The following is a 22,858-nucleotide window of genomic DNA, read 5'->3' as shown; positions in this document are numbered from 1 at the left end:
CAAGTTCAGGATTTCCAGGTGCACCCAGTTCCAAAGCTTGAAAAGGTATGAGGCTTTTCCTCATATGCTGGTTTCCCTTTCCTTCCACAAGAAATGTCATATTGACATTTGTTGTCAACAAGTTTGATACTAGCTTGATATCCAGTTTATACCACTGCTGCAACTTGCATGCATGAATGGAGTTTCTTGTACTATTTATGCATTTCATAGTGTCCTGTGCTTGTGGTGTCAAAGTCCACAGACAAGCTCAGAGTACACTCAGGTTACCTGATTTAGCTCACTACTCCTGCATTTGAACTTAAAAGCATAAGCCTTTGACTGCATACAAAAGCCAAGTGGGCATCCAGCATCTCACACTCAAAGGCAACAGCCTTCTTCCCAAGTAATAACAATCTGTAAGCAAGAGGCAAAAGGTGAGTATCCTAATAAATACACCACAGTGAATAAAGGGAATCTGCATTTGACTGGAAAAACAGGATGAACACCAACTAAAACTACTCATCACCAGCTAACAATGCTGCCAGCCTGCTATGAAAAACTCTTGGTTTCCTACATGCACTAGAGTAAGCTCCCATCCTAAACTGACATTCTTGATGCTTCACAAAACAGTTTCCAGTGCACACTGCCATGCAAATCTGACACACCTTAGTTTTCTGAGACCTGGAGGAACAAGTTTTTCTTATTAATAAGTGCTTCAAATCAAAATGTTATAGAAAATGTCACTTTCTTTTTTGGTAATGTTTCTGATCAATTCACCCCACTCTCAGACGTCATCCATTATAAACCAAAAGCTACTTCCACCTCCTCTGTTCCTGCAGAAAAACAACAAAAGGAATGATTCTTAGCATTCAGAGGAAAGTTACTACAGTTAACAAGTGTAGTCACAGAGTTTAAGATTTAGTCAGAAACTGGTGGGAGTAGGGGAGGAAGCTCCCAAAGAATTTTATCAGCCACAGAATTGAGGCAAAAAAGCAGCCAAGAAATCATCTAGTGCCTATCATAGACCATAATGATTTTCCGGACTTTTCAGCAATTAGCTTGGCAGTTTAATAAGAAAAATTGTGCCTTATTTGTGTTTGGAACATGCTGAATTTCACCTTTGAATCACAGTATTGGATTATTGTTTGCTAGATGGTATCCATGACCACAGTTTTCCAGCAGAGGTGGACTATAATCCATTCATTCCTTAATCTGAGTGGTGATAACCAAAACACGAGTTCCTGAGGTTAATCAATATTTACACAGTGTTAGTCATTTATCTGCAAAGGCATTAGAGTGTGTTTCCTTAACAGTGGCACTTCAAAGGGGCCTAGTTAGGATAAGTCTCCCTTTCACCAGGTACTAATACCTTTAGAGTGCTGGACTCAAGCACTAAAGAAGTAGCAGGGTTTTATACTGCATGGTTTTAAGGGTGGACAAGTCATCATCTGCAAAGTAGTTTGGTTTTGGTGGTGATGGTGCTGGGGAGGGAGCATTTACACTGCTGCTCGCTTCTTGCAGTCTGGATGTGTTTGTCAGTCCCTACATTTTGCCAAACATGGATAATGCAGCCTCTGCACCTTGTAGAAGTGGGGGACTGCTTTTGTGCTCTCCCTTGGGTAAACAAAGGAAAACAGAATACTACTAAAGTGGAACAGAAAGATCTTCCTAGTGAAAAGCTTCTGAGCCTAAATCTGCCTCATCATAATAAGTATCTACCTGAAAGGTGAGGTAGGCCTTGTCACAAAACAGGAAATGTGGTTTGCAATGATGCACCCAGTGCTGCTGCTAAAGATGCCTTTGAGGTATCAAGGAAGGAATTGTTATAATGGCATAAGACCAGTAAACACTCACTTCACTACAGACATCCAGTAAGGATCACAGCCCAGTCCTGTTGGTTTGCATAAGGTTGTCAGCTTTTGTCAAATGACAAATAGCCTTGTGTGGAAGGAGAATTACCATTCTGGAGGGAATAATACCCATCATCAATTATGGTAATAGTTTTAAAGTCTCTGTTAGCTAAAACAATTACTTTACTCCCCAGTTTCCTTCAGCTTCAGAGATATAAACCATGCATTCCAGAACTAACAGCACCGAAAGCCCAACCAGACCAAAGCTGAGCCAACCAAGGGCGAAAGACCACCACAAAGGAGAGGTTGGTTACAGTGGGAAAGGAAATGCACAAGCACAGCCGAAAGACAAGGACGATGTAGCCCGAGCCAGCACCATCCTGAGAAGTCCAAAGGCAGAGAAAAAGCAAAGAAGTTCTGTCAAGAAAAGAGAGGATCTCTCTCGTGATGACTTGCTATTTCTTCTCAGCGTCCTCGAGGGTGAATTACAGGTAATATATTGTCCTGCTTTATACTCCGAATTAAAAGACACTCCACCCTCCACCCCCATAATCCCCTCCACCACAAACATATGCTGCTTTTATGTTAAAAAAACACCTCACACAATCTGATACAGGACAAATATGAACTGCAGTATACAAAAACACCACAAAATTATAGCTATTATAGCTATCAGACAGGAAACATGATCTTTGTACCACAAGTAACTCTCAAAGCAAACAACTCATAAAACTTTCTACCTGTGCTGCTCCATTCCAAGTATCTTGAATACAAAGTATTTGTCATTGTATGGTTGATAACGAGACCATATTACAGACCTTTAATATATTTAATTATGTCTTATCCTTCCACTCCTATGAAGCCATGAGCTTTACTCCCTATGAAACAGTAAGTGCTACTTCACAAGAAATAATTCATTTAACAGTATTCTAACACTTATGGCTAGAAAAATCAAAATACCCATTTTATTTCCCATAACACAAAGCAGAAGTGTTACATGCCACTTAGCCCACAAGTTACTGCATTTTAAAAGTGAGAATTTTTCTACCTAGAAAAGGAACCATCTGTCAAGCAGTAAATGATGCTTAACCTGGTCAAACATAGTTTCAGGAAGTGGGAACCAGATTCCCAGTGAGCAGGGAAAACATTTCTGTGGTAGGCATATTACACAGAAGTAACTTGAAAACTGCTCATAGGCACAGAAAAAAGCACCCTGGCCAAAGTGGCCTAAATGGGTGCAGCACATGGTGTCAGAGTTTATTACCTAAACAGCAGCTGGGTAGTTCTATTCTTAAAGTGTGTGTGTATGTTTATATAATAATACAGACATGCTGAACAGAACACCCATGGGATATGAATATTTAATAGCTGCACCAATATTTGAGGGTAGATTCAAGGCAAACTTCTACAGATTGCTTCATTATCCAAACAGAACAATTTCCATGTTTGCAAAACATTTCTCTCCTCCCCACTTAGCCTTCTTAATTTAGGTTAAAGTTCATATGTCACATATTTTTATATATTTATTTATATTATACACACATTATTCATTATATGTGCATCATATAAATATAAAAATATAAATAAAAATAAACAAATATACACACTCTTCAATTGTGGATGTTTAAAGCTGGAATAGGGAAATGAGAAACTGGAAAACAATGAGCCTGACATGAACATTTTAAATCACATCTGAAATTTAAAAGGAAGCAGCACTATGAATGAAAAAGATAGGAAATCATCATTTATCCCTTCTTTTACACCTCCAGTGCTGCCAAGTCAAATCACTGGAGATCAGCTGTCAATCCAACCATAACTAAGTTTCTAATTTAGATGTCATTCCTTTCCAAGTTTCAGAACATTCAAGGTGTACAAAGACCACTCTTCTATTTTTTTCTGCTAAGGATTAGAAAGACTATTTTATATTTTAACATTTGTTTAAAGTCATAAATGGGTATACAGAAGTCTTCCCCTCCCCTGATGGATCCTTCTCTCTGATTCCCTTCCTTCCTTCCTATTCTATCCTTCTAGGATTAGCACATTCTTGTTTTTAACTCAAAGGGCTGCAGAGCACAGATGTTTGAGACAGTTCATGCAGTTTGTATCACTGCAACAGAGGCAGGGGGCCAACTTCACCACCAGAGGATGCAGACTGGGGGGAAAACCCAAGAGGGACACATCTGTAGTGAGTTTAAACCACAGAAGTCATCTACACCCAAAACATACAGAATGTACAACACTTTCAGGTTTCAAGAAACATCCCACCACCCTGCACTAACAAGTCAATTTCTAAAACCACAAGACATACATTGCCCTGAAACTTTCTTGTGAATGCTACACATTAGTCCAGAAACAGCAAAATAATCTCATCCTTAAAGAAGTACTTAAGCTTCGATGAAGGGTCTGAAGATCTTGGAGTTTATGTTGAACTAATAAAATACAAAGACCAATACTTCCCTCATGCTTTTCAACTGTCTTCATATTACTGACTGTTTTGGAGCACTTTACACACACAGTGTTATTTTAGAAGTGTTTCAGTTTTCTTAAAATCAAAAGCAGAGAGCTAACCTGTAAATACATAAATACAGTTTAACAAGATAAAGCCTTAATTTGTGTTTCTGCAGGCTCAAGATGAAGTTATAGGAGTACTTAAGGCTGAAAAAATTGACTTGGCTTTGCTTGAAGCACAATATGGCTTTGTTACTCCCAAGAAGGTGTTAGAGGCACTCCAGCGAGACGCTATTCAAACAAAAGCTGAGCAATGGCAAAAAGATGTCTATGAAAAGCCTATGGGAGAGGTAAGAATGAGTAATTGATATTTAACTATAGTTCCCACCAAATTCAACAGAAAATCTCACCCACTGCTGGGGAAGGAGGCAAATGAGCTGTAAATCTGGAATGGAACACGAGTGTGAGTGAGTGCAGAACAAAGTCCAGGGTCCAGCTGGGACCTGAATCCAGTGATCCTCACTTATACTGCAGACTGGGGGCTTTACACATCAACATACATGATTCTGTCTAATTCAGTCTAAACCATCTCATTTTTCGTTTCTTTTCCCCTTCTGTTATCCACACTCCCAGCCCATACAAGCAGAAGCCTCACCAGTCCCCACTTGTGTCATGGAGGCCCGTCCAGCAGCAATGACACAGCTGTGCACCTCTGCATATCCCTGCTCCCATTAACTCAGGGGCAGTCATGGGGATACCTGCTTGGTCTCAAGAGTTACTATGATGAGCTAGCATTAGAAACTTCATCCAGGCAGAAATCTAATATTCTCATGTTATACCTAAGTAACCTTCAGTTTAATTACACTGCAGCAGCTGCTGCCATACATTCTGAACAATGTTATCTGATTCGTTTCTGCCCTGAAATGCAAATCTGGATATTAAAACACCTTCACATCAGATTGTGGTTTTTTTATCCTAGGTAGTTGTCTCCAATTCAGATGAACATTTTTTAACATACTACTCAGTATAAACATCACAAAATAAAAGCAGAAATTAAGAATAAAAGTCCTCTATCGAGTGTTTTACAAGTTTTTTCAACAGAAATGTACCTAAGGACACAGAGATCATTCCAGCCAAAATCATGTCAGGCAAAAGATCAACTCTCATTTCAGAAGCTCAAAGGTTAAAATCTCTGGTTGTAATCTGAAACAGATAAAGTTCACCTGTGAAGCTCAATTTATTTTAGAACATTGTGATATTACGTCACAGAAACTTTGAGCACAAATGGAAATTATTTGAGAAGTCCAAAACAGTTTGAAAACATAAGCTCAGTCTGTTACTTTATGTAAGTTTATACACTCCTTCCTACTTACATTTAATGGTAGAGAAATAATTTCTAGCACCACCAAATCTGCCAATTTCAAAAGGCAAAGGTAAACACCTGTGAGCAACTGAAAGGGTAGAAGGATCATTGGCACTTCTTGGTCTTGGTAAACCAAAGAATGTTGTAATAGGCAGGAATTCCACCATTTCAGTTTCAAAATCCCCCTGAATTATGTCAGAGATCCATTTTGTTGTTTTTCTGGAGGTTTTCTTCTTTTTTTTTTATTTTTAAAACACATATAAAGACCAAAGGAGAGGTGGAACCAGTCAAAGTCCAGGAACAGACCATTGAAATTCTCCCCTTTGCTACTAGGGCAATGTACCTTTGTATTGGCAAGTGCATCTCACCCTTGAAAGATTTGCCTGGTAGCTCTGAACACAGAGAATCTTCCCAAAACTCAAGTGAAATTACAATTAATTTCACAAGGCAACCGTAAGACTTCCAGTCCTTTAACTTTCGCTCACAATTCTCTTATCTATTCTAAACATAAAGTTTCTTGGCAAATTTGATTAAGAATGTAGTGGGAAAAATTGGTGACTGGACAACTTTACTCATTGGGAACAAGATTCATAGATGAAGAAATGTAAAAAGCAGCATTAATACATCTTCCTCTGCAAAACCTATGAGCAGTGTGACAGACCAAAACCATTTCTTCTTTGGCCATGAGGAAAGAGTAATTGATTTTTTTTGAAAATTGTTTTTTTCAATCAAACTTGCTCTACAGCTATTTCTTTCTGCCTAAAACACCCAAAACCTAAAAATTTCAGATAAGATTACTGTTAGCACTTATATTTGAGTGCCATAAAATAAATTAGACTTTTATTTAGGTTTTGTTTCTGATTCAAAGGCCTGAAAAGGTTTTTCATTTCTGTGTGGCTTATAAATTTAGAAGTAGCCAGTTTTTGTGAAAAAAAAACCTGTCTTCAGATCAATCTCCACTTCTCTTGAATAGACAATGAAGAGTATTCAACATTCTAGTAAATGCGGAATAACAATGTAAGAATAATTTTCCCTGATTCAAAAATAAACAATGTTTTTTAAAGGAATCTAAAAAATCAGAGATAGCGATGTAGGAAAAGAGAGGTAAAGATGAAGACATTGCAGAATTTGTGGTGTCTTTTTCTCTTCATAGCATCAGAAAGCAGATTCTGGTTTCTAACTTTCCCAATAATATAGCCAAAGATAAAAATAATCATGTGCCTTACTGTTCGAAATAGAATGAACCTCCTACCACTTTGAGAGCTCCTATAAAAAAAATTAAATGAGAGGAAAGCCCTGTATTTTGCATCCATCAAGAATAACTAAAAACTGAATCCATTTTTGAAACCCCATTGCCAATCACCTTGGAGAAAGATGCACCCTCATCAGTATTTTAACAAAGTCTATTCAATTGTGTCCTCACAACATCTGGTAAGTCTTGGTAAAACTTTCCTTGGAAACTTGCCCTCCACAGCTGTAGGGCACCAATAAGTCAGTCACAGGAAGAGACTCAAACAGCAGTGCTGACAAGGTGGCACTCAGGAGAAGACCACCAATGTATCTGCATGGAAATTTGGCTCAGTTAGGGTTGAAAAAGCCAAGGGATGGAGCGCTCCCAAAATCTCTGGTAATCCTAAACTCAGGATCATACATTTATAAACAATGACTGTGAGGATATTATTAACAGGAATAATATTACACTGAACTTTGGATAAAAAATGTAACTACCCTGGATTTTCTTCTGGCACACCACCAAACACAAAACAATCTAAAAAGCAAAAGATGAACAGTTCAGTTCTGATGTAATGGGTATGAGACACACCATCCTAGTTTGACTTCAGTCAAGAGTCAGTGGCAAAATGTAGTTCAACTATTAAATTCATGTGAATTTTTAGCTTGCTCAACTATTCACAGTTACGTAAGGCTATGCCTCTTATTTTCCATTGTATTGTACAGCATGTTCAAGTATTAATTCTAGCAAAAAGCCCATATGGTTAGCAAGAACAAAACAACAAATCACTTAATTAAGATTTTATCACTTTAATTTTCAACAGAAGACATTTATACTGCTGCTTATTAGTCCTCTGTGGTTTTTAGCTAAGAACTGTGTAGGCTGAGTAAACTTGTGTGCATGCATATAAATGGATATTTCTGCATGGGCAGACCTAGCATTTGGCCAGAGCAATCTGAGGAACCCAGGGCTGCTGGAGACACTTCTGTGTGAGGATCTCACACCAGCAGGATTTCACATGACTTCTCTCTCTTCTCTGCTGGAGACGTGGGAGTCAGCCACAAGATCTCACAGGGCAAATGCAAGAGTCAAATTTGCTCCCAAGGGAGGTGCCCTTATCTTGCAGAGGGCCACACCATTTTCTCAACAAACCACATGGAAATGCCGCAGCCCAGTCCCAGGCTCTGCTCTGTGTGGTCAGGCAGACAGGGGAAGGTGTGCTGCACAGGGACACACAAGTTCACAAGGCCAAATGCCCTGGTACAGATCTCACACACAGATCTCAAGTGTGTGCATCAATTGTGATATAGGATTGCTGTCTCTCCAGTTCTCTCCTTTATGAGCCACCTGCACCAGGAGACAGTTCTAGCACTTCTTCCCTTCCCTCCCGAGCTCACAATCTCCACCTTGGTCCCAGCCACAACAGCCAAATGCTCACAGTAAAAATGATTTGACAGCATGCTTAAAAGAAACAGAAATGCATCTTCTGCTCCCAGCAACAGGAGAAAACTGCAACATGCAAACTGCTTTAATACAGCAGGTCATACTTTTCTATTTGATATGAGCAAGTCTCCCCAAGAGACCTACTCTTCTTTTTCCCATTTAAAATTCTTTGCTTCAACTCCCTGCCTTGAATACACACCTCACCCATCCTGAACACCAGCTGTTGTAATCTCCACAGTGACAAATGTGCTACTGTGAAGCGTAAAGCATGAAGAGCTGCAAAACAGCACCCTGGAATTAATAACTTTTATTTTTGTATATGTGCTGCTTAAATTACTGCTTGAATTAACCTCTTGTAGCCATTCAAGAAGTACTCTAAAGCAAACAAAATATACAGAACATATAAAACCCTCCTGGTAGGTCCCATATCCTTTACCAAACAGTGCAAGAAGCAGGACTATTTTATACTTTGTTATGTTGCTCGGCTGATGACTAACCCCCATCTCAATCAAGCATTTACATGTTCAGAACAAGAATAACTTATGATCAGATTGTAGCCAGAAATGTCAGTGCTTTCTTATGACAGCAATTTACATATCTCCTCAGATTTTTACATATGCTTGTTCAAAGTGGTGGTCCACTCCACATAAATGCCTTTACTTTCTCAACCCCACCCCTGGAGCCTGTCTGACCTCACGCTGAGGGCTGAGACCAGCAGGCACTCCTGCAAAGCTGATGCCCAGCTCATATCAATTTCAGCAAAACAGAGCCATTGTTGCAAGCAGCACTGCATCAGAACTCTGTCAAAAATCAGGAGACAGATTGCTTTCTGACAACACTGTATATTCACCTGACAGCATCACCTTTAAAAAGACAAGGATTAGAAACTTAGGTGATGGCATTTATGCATCTGTAATACCTGTTCCGAAAACCCTTCTGAAATCTTGGGTGGTGGGGTGGGGGAAAGGTTGATAAAACATCTTTTTGGAAGTTAAAAGCTAAACAAAATATTTCATTTTTTAAAATTTCCACTTCTGGTAAAAAAAGGGAGCGTGTGAAGAAATTAAAATGGACAGTTTTCCTCAACCTGACCTTTTAAGGCAAACCAGTTTTCAACTGCTTTAAAAGATATAGAAAGAACAGCCAAAAGATTCCTGTATAAGGCGACTCTTGCTTACTAAGAGAGATTGCATATGCAAGGGTTTAGGTAAGAAATGTTTTTCCAGGGGAGGTCCTGCTTCAGGATCATGATTCCAGAAAGCAGTCTTACCTTGCTAGGGTAAAGCATACAAATGACCACTGAACAAGGTAAAAAAACTTCAATGATCTGCTGTAAGAGCACCACAAAATAGCAGCAAAACAAATAATCACAGGTTTCTTTGAATGTCTTGATCATGCATGAAACAAGCTCAGCTATGTTACATCAGAAAAGACTCTCTAATGCCATAAGTGCAGAAAAAAATGGCTAAAAAGTTTTTTTGTTGGAATATTTTGGACTCAAACCATCTTCAAAGCCTTGTCAACAGCTCTTTCTTCTTCATTCACAGCATTGTCAACAAAAGGTTAACAATTGTTTTGGAAGAACATAAGAGAATATATGTAGATTTAGAAGAAGCTGAGATAAGCAGGGGTAAACTTGGAAACCTAAGCAGAAATTGATGATATCCTCACTTATTCAAGAAAGTCGTATTTAGGCATTCCAGCTCTCTCTGTCATAATTTCTATTGGCCAAACTGTGAATAAACATGAGAAAAAGATAATTAATCATACTCCCTGGAATTAAATTGTCCAAAACAAGCAGTGGCCCTAAGAATCTGAAACCCCACTGTTTCTTGTGGCACATAGAATTCCTTGTGGGGGAAACATCAGAGAACCAGAACCAGCTTTGCTTCCCACACTGCCCATTTGTGAATTCTTGCCTATTAATAAAGTGAAACACTACAATCAGATTGGCCTACTAGAATAGACTGTGGTTAGAAGGAGGCACTGGGCTGTGAGCTCAAAATTTCTCTTTTCCAAAAAGGACACAAGGATTTCTATGTTGACCTGATGAGGAAGGCAGTCTCCATAGGGGAACAAACAGGGAACAAAGTTGGTCACAAATACAGACTCTTCCCAGATCTTTTGATGGCCTCCAGTGATCCTCCCTGAAACTTCAGCTAGATCAGTGATGCCCAAGGATGAAAACCACTCATGGTTTCACACACACACTTGTTCAGTCACACACTGAACTCAAAATTGTAACTGAATCTTCAGAATTAGTTCTCTCTTCTAATCACAGTTTTTGTGGAGTTATTTTAACAGCATAAGTCTAGTGAACAGTAATGCCAATACCTCTGTGGTTTAGAAAAATCAAAATTTATTGGCAAAAGCTAAAATAGATTATTTATATTAAAATATCACTATATAGTAATATTTAGAAAAATAGAACATTTTTTGCTATAAGGGTGGTCAGGCATTGGAATGGGCTGCCCAGGGAGGTGGTGGAGTCACTATCCCTGAAAGTGTTCAAGAAATGACCAGGCATGGCACTTAGTGCTATGGTTTAGTTGGCATGATGGTGTTTGGTCAAGAATGAGAATCAATGATCTTGGAAGTTTTTCCAAGTTTAATGATTCTCTGATCAGGTGTTAAGCAAAAATCCTTGAGGAAGGGAATTTTACACTCAAACTGTGCTATAAAGGTGCCATATAAAAGAAAAAGACCTCCACAACATGTGCAATCTAAGGAACATAACAGGAAATGCCACCATTAAAAAGAAATACTTCTAACTATTAAAAAATTCAGCACTTACTTATTCCAGAAAGCCAGAGCTATGCTCAGAGTAAGCACAAGAGACAGGATTGTTCTGCACTCTTGGCACAAGCATGCATTTATTGTGAAACCAGAAAACTGCTTTTTGATCTACCTCTACCTTACAAAAGCAATTTAATGCTCTTGTTTCCTAGGCAGCTAGGTGAAGCAGCTATTTCTACTCAACCAAAAGTCAGTCATCCACCACTGTGTGAAGCATTGGATAATGCATCTTCTGCCAAGACATCTGGTTCTCTACCACAGTGATCAATGAGAAAAGCACAACCCTGGGAACAGTAACTGTTAAAAAAAGTTAGTTAAAAAAAGTTGAGGATCACTCATTGCAGGAGGAGAAGGAAGGGAAGGTGACTGAAGGTCTTGAAAAACAGTACCTTATTTTTTCTAATTTTTTGGGATTAGACAGAATTAAACTGATACCCGATGACCTTGCTACCAGGCTTATTATTATTAAGTATATTTTTTAGCTGCTCTCAAAATTCTTTTAGCAATCAAAGTCCAAAAAAGTAAAAGTTTCAAAATATTTCAGGAGTCTTCCCCTCTTTTTGCAGCTTGATAAAGTTGTAGAGAAACAGAAAGAAGTTCACAGAAGAATGCTGGAACAACTTCTAATGGTGGAAAAAGCACACAGACAGACACTGCATGAGCTAGAGGAAGAGAAGAGAAAGCACAGCAAATACATGGAAAAAAGTGATGAGTTTACAAACTTGCTGGAACAAGAATGTGAAAGGTAAGGTTATCTCTTGCCATAGTACTAAGAAATATGCACAATTTAACATTACACCTAAGGTTCTCTCTGCTTTATTTTGCATCTACTAAAAATCAGACATGCTTGCAGAATTGTATTTTGAGAGTTCAGCTGGGAAAACATAACTAATGACTTCTAACAAATAATTATGTCTACATCTCCATCAGGCAGCAAGGTAGGTCAAACAGTTGGCAGATTCTTCAGCACTGTTGCAGGATGCCAAGGATGCTACACCGCAAAAAATACAAGATACAAGCAGATGTGTGATGTTATAACCAACAGGAAGCAGGTGAACCTTTCAGTGTGTTTTAGAAGCTTGGTACGCTCTGCAGTATGTAAGGAATAGAACATGTCATCAGACACACAGCCTTTCATGGCAGGAGAAAAAGACATAAGGAAAAGTAGGTATTTAGACAAAACAAAGAAATACATAGTGAGAAAGCAAAGGCAGAGGATAATGTCCAGAAAACTTTGAAAATAACAATGACAAAGGTCTCATATCAGAGTTGGCATAAAAACCATAAAAACAGCTTTATTTTTAAGAGCAACCTAAAAGTGCCACAGCTTGTTTAAGCACAGTGTTACAATGCTACAATTTCAATACCAATTCTCAGAAGAATTAAGAATTTAATTTCATTTACTGTCCTTAAAATAAGCCACTTTATACTGTAGCTTCTTTGAATCTGCAATAAAACTGAACACATCCTAAGGAAAAAAAAAATCAAAGAACATTTCCTATTCCCTATATAGCTAGCCCAGAAGATAGGAGAATATTGTCTCAGTTTCCTTTCGTTTAGGAACAGATGGAAATGTTTGGGTGTGAGAACGTCAAGCCTATTCTAAACTGACATTATGCACAGATAATTCTTCCTCTGCTTGGCCTGTGTAAGATCATGTCCTACGTAATTCTGGCAGCGTTCCCCCGTGTGCTGCACCTCTCTCCTGCACGTCCATCAAAGGCAGCACACACCGAGCACACGGCCGGATTTACAGCTCACAGCTCAGAGGCCGGGCAAGAAAATGCTTTGCTCCTCAGAAAAATGTGTACAGATGCAGGCAAGCACAGACACAGAGAAAACACATACTAGGAACTGCTCTTGAGAATCATCATCAATCAGGAACCAAACCCTGAGATCAAGGGAAGTTTTCATCTCTGCTGTCTTCTCCTCAAAGTATGACATATTCATCTCTTAGAGGCAGAGCTAGACAACTCCACTTGCTAAGAGTGGCAAAATGTTACATCAGACAAAGTGCTCACACCGTGAAAAGCTGCACACAGGGAAAGACTAAGCATTGGAGTAATTAATTTATTTTTTAAACAGGACAGACATGGGATTAAAACACTCTTCCCTGCCCCTCTGTATATCCCTCTATCCCTTCCCCTCTGCCCCACCTCTGTTCCCATTCCCAAGAGGACTGTAAACATTTACCACTATTGTCTGCTACTTTTAGTCAAGCTGCCTGGAAAATGGTGGGAAGAGAGGGAATGCTGAGGTGCTTCAAGAGCCCTTAGAGGATATAATAATAGCTTTCAGATTAAGTCTTTTTTTTTTTTTTTTTGAGGATGTATTTTATGTGGAAAACCTTAAGGGGGTGTGATGTCACTTACTGAGCTGATTCCAAATTGTTTGCCAAGTAATGTCACCATCAAGATCTCCACACAGTTCCCTGCCATAACATGAAAAAAACAAAAAAAAAAAAAAAGAAAAACCCACAACCAAAAAAACTTTCACTACGTTAAGACACAGCTTGTCCTACATGAGCCTGCCTGACATGGCAAAGTGACCTTTACTTCCACTTGAAAATTCTTACTCCAATTTGGATTTTCTCAAATGCAAACTTTGCATTTGGATTAAGAACAAATAACTCTAGAAAAAGTTACACGCATAAAGCAATGACATGAATTTTTGCAGTACAAGTAAAAAAAAGCAGGAAGTATTCACCAAAGAACTTACTATTCTTTTTTAGCCAGAAGCAATATCCTCTTCCATATGATGGATATACAGCATTCTAAACAGTATTTCAGGTTCAAAGCAAAACCCCTGACTTTCAATTAGCCAAAGACATGCCTTGCTTTTATCAAAGAGCAAGACTACAGCATATGCTAAAGATATCCTTGGAGGATATACAATGTATACAAACCAGAGAAGGTACATGTGACTGTGACCAAAAGTAAAAAGACTTAGATGCTATAAGACAGTGATGCTGAGATCCTGAAAACAAGTTTTTACGGCAAGATTAAAGAAATCATTAGTTAGATCCAAGTCTTACAAACTGTTTTGGATATATCTTCAAATAAGGCAGAAAGAAAGCACAGAAAGCACTTCCTTTCTCTTGCCTGTGTGCTCAGAAAAACAGAACTGAAGAATTTTTACATGAAAATTTTAGTGATGATTTTATCAGATGATCTTGTTTTACACAAAATGGACAATCCTTCATCTCTACAGTCTTTGTTTTTCCTTATGCCCTTTATTGATGGCATTTTTCATTGAAAGAGTCAATGTTTGGATTGTGCAAAATGTAAGAGCCTTTGGTGACTCAGTAAAAGCTCTTCACCTTATTGATTCAAGAATTTGATTCTCCAGTAAGGCAACAAGACTGTCCTCAGCAATTGCACATTGTCAGATTTGGGAGGTTAAGCTTGTGACAGGATGAGTGAAAACTTTCTAGATATGAGAACCAGATTAGCATTCAAGGTTAACCCTTTAGGCAATTTAAGTATTTTTCTTGCTGCCTGCGAAAAACTGATCCTCCATAGTCTTGCTGTAGTTCAGAGACAAAGAGTGATCTTCAAAGTGACCAGTCCAATTCCTAACAACAGACATTTACCAGCAAACAAGAAAACTATGCTACTGTCATTGTAGTGATTCATCTTCAGTCACACTTTTAAGGCATGGAGCCACAAATGAGCCACAAGCCTGACATAGCATATGAGGAAAAGTTCTGGGGAGAAAAAGAGGCCAATGGACAACTGGATAGGTCATTCCTGCACTTCAACATGAATGATTCTCTGTGTGTGCCTGCAGACCAGACAGGAACACCAAGACTAACAATCTGTGCATAGCAGTGTAGCAGACCAAGTCAACTAGAGTCCAGAAGGGAAAAAATGGTTTTATTGTTAAAATGTAAAGAAACAGCAGCACCAAGTTCAGAGAAATGTAAGAAATAATAAATCCAGAAGCTGGATACACAGACAACTAGGTGCACCTCAAGAATCACAGCATAAAAGCTACTGGCCTTGTTTGGAAGCTCTTGCATTTCATGGGGTTGGAAGATGGAGAGCAGGATTAAGGACTATGAGGAATACTTACTTCAGGTTGTCATGGTTTGAGCCTGGCACAGAGCTAGTGCTCCTATGAAAATGTCTTCACTCTGGTGTCTGCTGTGAGATGTGACCAGGAATAAGCAAAATAGGCTCTAGCTTAAACATAAAGAACACTTTATTACTTAAACTACAGGAAAATAGGGAAAAACTATAAGGAAAAGGAAAAAAAATTGAAAACTTTACAAAAAAACTACTTTCTTCTTCTCCACTACTTGAATTTCTCAATCTGATACATTTTCTCAAATCACTAACTGTTCAGCTTGGCACCACACTTTAGTATACTCAAACTTCAGTTCATGAAGAGGAGAGGAGTCTTTCTTGTTTTATAGGCTTTTCTTGGAAACACGCTGAAACTTCTGTGTTTCTAATGTCACTCGGCACCGCCCGGAAAGTCTTTTTGCTGCTTGTGACATCTTCTTTCTATGCTCAGTGCTCTCACCACCGTGCATGGACTAGAGCTGCTTTTAGGGTTGTCTTTTAAGGATGCTTTGTCTCACTCTAAAAAGGCACAGTTTCTGCTTTGGGACATCTGTCCCCCCCATATTTTTCTAACTTTCTGGGGCTGAGGGGTCTTTACGATGAACTCTCCTGGTTCTGAGGCACTGCCTCCCCTTAAGTGCAGTCTCTGTGTCACAGGAACAAACTGAGTCTATGGCTACAAGAAAAGTCTAGCTAAAAGGCTACTCTAAGCATCTCTCTCTTCACTCAGTTAGTCTTCTCTACGTCTTTCGGGCTAGGTCTTTGTTTCATCTTATCTCTTATCTCTCTTCTTAGTCAGCTCCGAGGAGGATCAGCATTCTTGCAAGGCCCCAATCATGAAAGAAAGGGGTTAAAAATTTCAGTCTCTGCTTGTCTCAGAACGAGGACACTCTCACATGCGCTGCTGCTGCGGCCGGCCGGGCTGCACTCTTCTCTCCCCTTTCTCTTCTTGGGCCGGCTGCTATCACATTCTGTCTCGCCGACTCTCTTTCTCTCTCTTTCCTGGGGGGGGGGGGGGGGGGGGAAATGTCTGCCCGATGTCTCTTGGGGCTGCTCTTCTACTTTTCTATCTTTGAGGGCCTTCTCACCCCCATCTCTGTCTAGGCCCCGGGCCTACCGCATGGCTGCCCCTCCCCTGCCCAGCAGCAGCGGCTGGACAGGGGAGGGAGATCTGACCTCTTCTCCTCGATGTTTCAAGAGAGTCTCTTAGGGTTAGAGCTCTGCTTTTTAACCCCTATGTATTCTCGGAGGAGTGTCCAAACTGCACTGGTCACACAAGGTGCTAATATTAAACTTTGAGCATCCATTAGTTTGACTACAGCTTCTCAGAATTCCCACTTCTTAGTCAAACCACCACACAGGTTCTAATTGAGTCCACTGTATCTTCCCTGAGGACATATGCATTTGTCCAAAATCACTTATCCACATTCCATATTTTCGTAGCACAGTTAAATAATAAAAGTTGCTGTTTTAGAAAACATTTTACAAGGGTAAAATATGAAACTGGAAGGTTTTCCAGATATGCATGTTCTCAGTTTGAAAACACATGCCATATGTATACAAGTATTTATGCATATACATAGTACTCTCCACCCCATACAAAAAAAAGAAACAAAAGGGCAAAATAGTAGAATGTTTTGCACTACACAGTCCTTTTCCACTGCACATCTCAAGGAGCTTTAAACATTATCTAAGCACAGCTATTCCCCATTTCCCACTTACTGAAAGGAAATGGAACTATGAAGAAAATAAAACAATCACAGGTACCTGAGAGTTAAACTGGATGAAAGGAAGAAATGTCCCAATGTATAGGTGTGTTCCACCTTCAAACCTTCTATATTCTATACAGACTCTCAACTATACAAAGGGTAAAGTTTTATTACGAAGATACACCTGTTAAGAGGTCAATGTTATTTAAGAGGACAGGGGGAAAACAGCAGTTTGCTAATATATTATATTTAATTTTTAAAGGTAGCTATGATAAATTTTGCTCACAGAATTCCAATATTAGCACAAAACTCTGCAGTTTGGTATAGAAGAAATCAGTAAGATCTTAAGGATCATCTACTAATATGAGGATCTTTTTCCATGAAACCTCATCTGCAGAAGTCTCACATCTGTAGTCTTTCTCATCTAACAAAACACCACTTTTTGCTCCAAATGCTGCCAATGTCAGTTAATAGAACAAGCTATTGAGTGATACAGGTTGCAAGTGGTCTCTGGAGGCCTCCAGCCCAAGCTGCTGAGTGCAGGGCTAACTTCATAGTCCAAGCAGGTTGCTCAGATCTTTGTCCCCAAGGTAGTTGTGCTGGCTGCCTGGGCTCCTGACGCAAACTCAGACCTCTTCACCAAAAGACCTGCTCCCTCGCTTTCATTGTAGGCATCCTTCTGGTCTGGTTCCATGTTCAACCAAAGCTGCTCTCAATAAAAGCTTATAAAATCTCTTCTTCTGGCAAAGCTCTGAACTTAATCCATCTTCACTTTCTCTGATAATTTGGCTGCCTTGGGCATAAATGAGTATTCAGCACTTCCTTGCCATCTCACCCATACTGTTTCTGTGACTCCACCTTGGGCTCATTTCTCTCAGTGTTCCACAGGGTACTTGAGTTGAACACTTACCATTGTGTACCTCTGCTCTGTTTCATAGCACTCCATAGGTCTTATTTTTAATGTCCTTTCTTCATCCATTCACTTTCTGTGTTTCTCCTCACAGAAACTCAAAGTCAGGCATCATCTCTACGATGATGACTCAAGTGTACTCCAGCCGTCCCAAAAACAACACATCTCACCATATGAGCAACCTGTCATCATTCCCAACTTCATGAGAACAGAAGGGAATCAGTCTTTCATCCCTCAGCCCTTGTCTTCATCCTTGCAATTCTCTAATAGCTCCATTCTTAAAACTGGGTTAACTGCTTGTCACTCAGCCTGCTATACCTAGACACATTTTTACCTGAGCCTTCCTACATTTAAGTCTCACAAATTCTTTTTCATAGGACCTCCAAGAAAAATAAATATTAAAAAACAAAGGAACAAACAAGCCAAACACACACACCCAAATAAGCCAAACATACCTTTCCATATTTCCAAATAATTAAATAATTTTCCAGGCCCTCACTTAAAAAACACTTTTTGATCATTTCCACATTAACTATTTCAGCCTTCTCTGTATCTTCCTTGGATGTACCCTCAATATTGAATTAAGGCTACAGTTCTCTTGTGTACCTTCTTATGCTCTAATGCAATGTTATTACATGGACTAAACATCACCCTAGAACTGCACTAGAATTAAATGAGATAAGACTGCTCAGGGTTTGAGTTGGTAAGAAAGGTAATTTCATGAAACAGAGCTCTAGGCAAAGTGTTTTGGGTTTATTTTAAAGTGTCAGATGAAAGTAATTGCTACCCACAGTAGATCAAGTAAATGGTGCTTGAAATTCAGGACAACGTATCAAGGAAAGAAGGAACCATTTTAACTAAAAGGTGAAATGTATTAGCTGCCAACATAACATGGCTATACTTTAATTCAAACACATTTACACATTGGATTAGTGATATTTTCCATGTCCAGCTCTGGAAAATTTAATATTCTGGAAGAATGAGTATAATTAATATTTGCTATTTTTCTTAATGAAGCCAATTAAATATTATAAGAAGCAGGACTTTATCTCTACAGAGAGCTGCAGTTAAAATAAACACTGTCAACTTATTTATGCTACACGTGTTACCAGAGGTTTTTATTTTCATGCACACTGAACTATTGTTGTAGATTGCATTGTACTCAAATGCAATCATTTCCTTTTAGCTTTCTGGCAATGAGTTATATGTATTACATATGCTGGAGACTATGTCTTGCAAGTTGTGAAATGGATGCCAGATCTGTGTACATTTGACCTTTTTCATGGGTATCTTGTGTTCTGAAGGTGAATAAGAAAGACCCACCACAAGCACAATGTTAACATTCTTATTCTACATTACACTCCAATGGGACAGTCCCACTAATAACACCAGTGAGGCACGAAGGGAGACTCGAGGAAGTGATGTACACAGATTAATTACCTCATGCTCGTATGTGGAAAACTATGTACTGTTGCACTACATAACTTTCAACAGATGTTGTGAAATCGAATCTTTGTCACAATTCAAGGATTTGAAGATGCTTACAACAGCCTTCGTGCATGATGAAAGATAAAAATACTTTATCTTAGAGCAAATAAAAAAAATTTAGGGTTAAGATCCCAAAACTGTCAAACAAGGTCACATTATGTTTTTTCAATGCAATATTCCAGGAATAAATACAAATAGAAAGAGGGCTCAGTGTTAATGTAACTGAGAAATTCTCTCTAGATCAGTGGTGCAATTCAAAATTATTCCACCTACTGTCATTAGCAAGGAGATGTGAAATCTAGAAGACAAACCTGTCTCATGCAACTCCACTGACATTGGTGGAATGACATAGACAAACAGACTCATATTTAGATATTTCAAAATTCTGGGCACACAACATGTCTGTTCACTGTTTCAGGCACACTACCACTATTAGCCATCAATATTATCATTGCCCACTTTGGGAGGATGGGGAGGGCACAACGAATAACCTTAGCCAAAGGACATTCTCCTACACTGCTACCCTCATGTGTGGGGAAAGAGATTCTCACTGCCCTCCTTGCAAAAAGACAAATTCTGAAAGGGACAACTGTGGAAAGCCACCCTCTACCACCATGGTGGTGGCCCTGGTCAGCACTTTTAACCCTCATACCAAACTCAAAGGGAGGGATGACCTTTCTAAGCTGGCAAGTCTCAGCATATTTATGGCTCTTGTAAATCAACACCTAAGCAGTGACCACACGGGCGATGAAGCACAGGCCAAATATGCTCATGGAGAGGCACTGCCCTCAGAAATGGGGCACTCGCTCCAGTCACCCATTTACATTTCCAAATAAGACTGAGGGCACCACTCCATGTGTGGCACGGCACAACAAGTCTAATCATAAGCAACAATAGAGGCAGATGACTGTACCAAGACCTGTGACCAAAAAAAGACAGGGTGCACTTCTGATTCATTGCAGGGTGGGGCTGTGAGAGAGGGAGAAACTGGCACAGGATTTTGTAACTGTAACTTTGAAAAGCAAACACACAACATCAGACAGACAGAAAAATCCCTAAATCGTTGTCCAAGATAGAAAACTTGACAATCTCATAATTTTCTCAAAAAAGCCATTGCTATGGGAAAAGATGTACTCCTATTTGAATGTGGAGGAGGAGAAATCTCAATGAAGTTAAGATCTTTCTCGTGGCAGAAAAATTTAAGCGACCCACATGTGCTATAATTAGTTTCATATCTTAAAAACAGGCAGGAGAAAATGGCCATGAGAACTCAGAATGCAGGTCACACATCAGTTACCAAGACTTGTGATCTAAACTCAACCAAGTTTCCCATGGCATGCTGTGAGCTTCAATGCATTTCTGCTGAGCTAAAGAACCTCTGAGTATTATACACGTACATATGAGAGAACCATGCATGGGAGACTGCAGCAATTTAAGAAAAATGTCTCAGCCTCAGTCTCTGTGCTGACACAGTAATTTTAAACAGAGAATAAATAAAAAGATCAGAGGCACTACATTTGTTAAGAACAGAGATTACTTGAAAAAATGGCTAAAAATAAACACCAAAATCTTCTCCCACGGCAATTTTGATTTTTATGTACGTACATTATCTTGTTTCTTGAGCCTGAAATGCACACTTTAGAGCCTTTCAGAAAAACACCACACACTGGGACAAGGTAACACAGCCTACTTAGAGTCTGAAGATCAAGAGTGTGAACACATTGAAAAACTATGTTCAATATTTGTATCTTTCTACTAAGAAGATTGGAAAAAAGCCACAGAAATTATCTAAATGTTTGGGAAGGACATATTGAACTCTGGTCTTTAAAATTTGTGATTCAGACTTGTGTATGTTTCAGTGTGTGAAATGGTGAGGCACAGGTCAGGTGGATGGCTCAGAATAACAAATGAGAGTAGATACAAGAAAACCTAGTGGACCATGTTATCTCTCCCTTGCAACAGAGTTGTTCTCCAAAAGCAGTGTCAACAATTTTACTTCTTATTTCAGATACCCAAAATACAGAAAAGTCCTCATCTCCCTAGAAATGTTCTATCAAAGTTGCATTGTCATAAAGAAAATTATACTTTTCTATTAATTCAATAATTCATTCCCTTTAAGAGCTCAATACAGTACTTACTCTACTGAAAGATGCCAGATACTTGGCCAAGACTGAACAAGAACCCTAAGGTACTCATTTTGGTAACAGAGAGATCCACAGCAGATAAAACTGTAGGAGGAGAGTCGGAGTGGGCTGCAGTAAGGCTTGCTGCTTCAGGGTGATTCCAAATGGAGAACTGCCTACTCTCCTTCTGCGGTAGGTCCCAGCTGCATACCCCTTGGGATAAAATCTGACACAATGGCCCCTGTGAGGTGCAACGTGAAGGAACTCCAAAGACTGAGCAGGCAGGGAATTAATCCCTTCAGGATCCCACAGAAAAGTTTATGATGGGAAACATGGCTGGTAAAGGCTGAAGCTTGTACAGACATTCTGACAAGGGAAGGCTCCAGCACTAGGCTCCTGAACCATAATTTGATCATCAACAACAGCAACAAGCAAATAAAAAACCCAAACCTATCAGTCATGATGACTACTGAGAGATGTTATGGGAGTAATTCTGCCATAGAAGACTTCTATTCCTCTCCCCTCCCCAAAACAGGAGATTAGAAGTTCAAAAGGGACAATGAAATTACTCAGTTAACTGATTTATGTCTGCCAGATTTGGCCTAGTAACAGTTACCTTCTCCCAGACCCTGCCTCTATGTTGTAGAAGGGAAACTCACTGAATCTAGAAACATGGTTGTTTTCAAATGTGTTCGTGAGCTTGATGAGATATACCTTGCACAGGTCTGCTCTCATTCTCTGACCCAGATCCACTGGCATCTTCAGCAGAGACAGCATCCAACTTAAGGCACTGCAAAAGCACATCACTAAAGCTGCTCTTTGCCTTATTTACTTCCTTGCCAATACCTTCCAAATCACACATTTTGCTAGAAATTACATGAGCTGATTAAAAACCTGCAACTTAAAATAGAGCTCTTCACTTTTAAAAGTAGCCAAGGTCTTTGGCTTTTATATGCTACAGGGAAACTCCTTAGCCTCAGCACCTTGATTCACAGCATCTTCAAGTCACTGGGGAAAGGCACATGCCCCACAAACATCAGGTACTAAACCCTTGAACTACCCTTGCGTCTCAATAAACTGGCATGTTTACCATCTCACCTTACACATGATGCTAGCCTCCTTCCTCCTCATAGTCTGAGCAAAACCAGAGAATTTTGTAGAAAAGGAAATAAAACTTAGAAATGGTGACCATACATCCTCCTCTCCCTTCACTCTGATTTGTCTGCTAAAAGTGTCAGGGTTATCAGGAAATTCTGAGCACTGTAAACCTTATTCTGATGTATAAATTTACTACTATTAACAAGACTTTTAGGAACGTTCAGATCCTACAATTTGCATTTAAGTAATTAGGAAATTGGGACATAATTTATTAAATGTTTACACAAGATTTCACATGTTTCTCATTTCAAAATTTCATCTTGCATCCAACTGAGGAACTGAGAAGCAAGACC

General features: G+C 39.3%; 2 protein-coding genes across 3 annotated transcripts in view; one reads left to right on the top strand and one right to left on the bottom strand.

Moving 5' to 3' along the window:
* CMSS1 (cms1 ribosomal small subunit homolog) overlaps window positions 1-22,858 on the bottom strand; it is a 222,830-nt gene that overhangs the window by 139,224 nt on the left and 60,748 nt on the right. The gene's annotated exons all lie outside the window — the stretch shown is intronic.
* Window positions 1-22,858, top strand: part of FILIP1L (filamin A interacting protein 1 like) — a 188,009-nt gene that overhangs the window by 106,695 nt on the left and 58,456 nt on the right. For both annotated transcript variants that reach the window (XM_026793563.2, XM_074536090.1), the window contains exons 4-6: window positions 2,024-2,320; window positions 4,454-4,627; window positions 11,677-11,855. In XM_026793563.2, coding sequence (XP_026649364.2) covers window positions 2,051-2,320; window positions 4,454-4,627; window positions 11,677-11,855 — 623 coding nt within the window. In that variant the 5' untranslated portion in view covers window positions 2,024-2,050. The remainder of the gene's footprint in view (window positions 1-2,023; window positions 2,321-4,453; window positions 4,628-11,676; window positions 11,856-22,858) is intronic.

This window comes from Zonotrichia albicollis, chromosome 2, assembly GCF_047830755.1.
Source record: "Zonotrichia albicollis isolate bZonAlb1 chromosome 2, bZonAlb1.hap1, whole genome shotgun sequence".
Classification (NCBI taxonomy): domain Eukaryota; kingdom Metazoa; phylum Chordata; class Aves; order Passeriformes; family Passerellidae; genus Zonotrichia; species Zonotrichia albicollis.
Note: the sequence above shows the minus strand (reverse complement) of the source record. Positions and strands in the feature narration are given on the sequence as shown.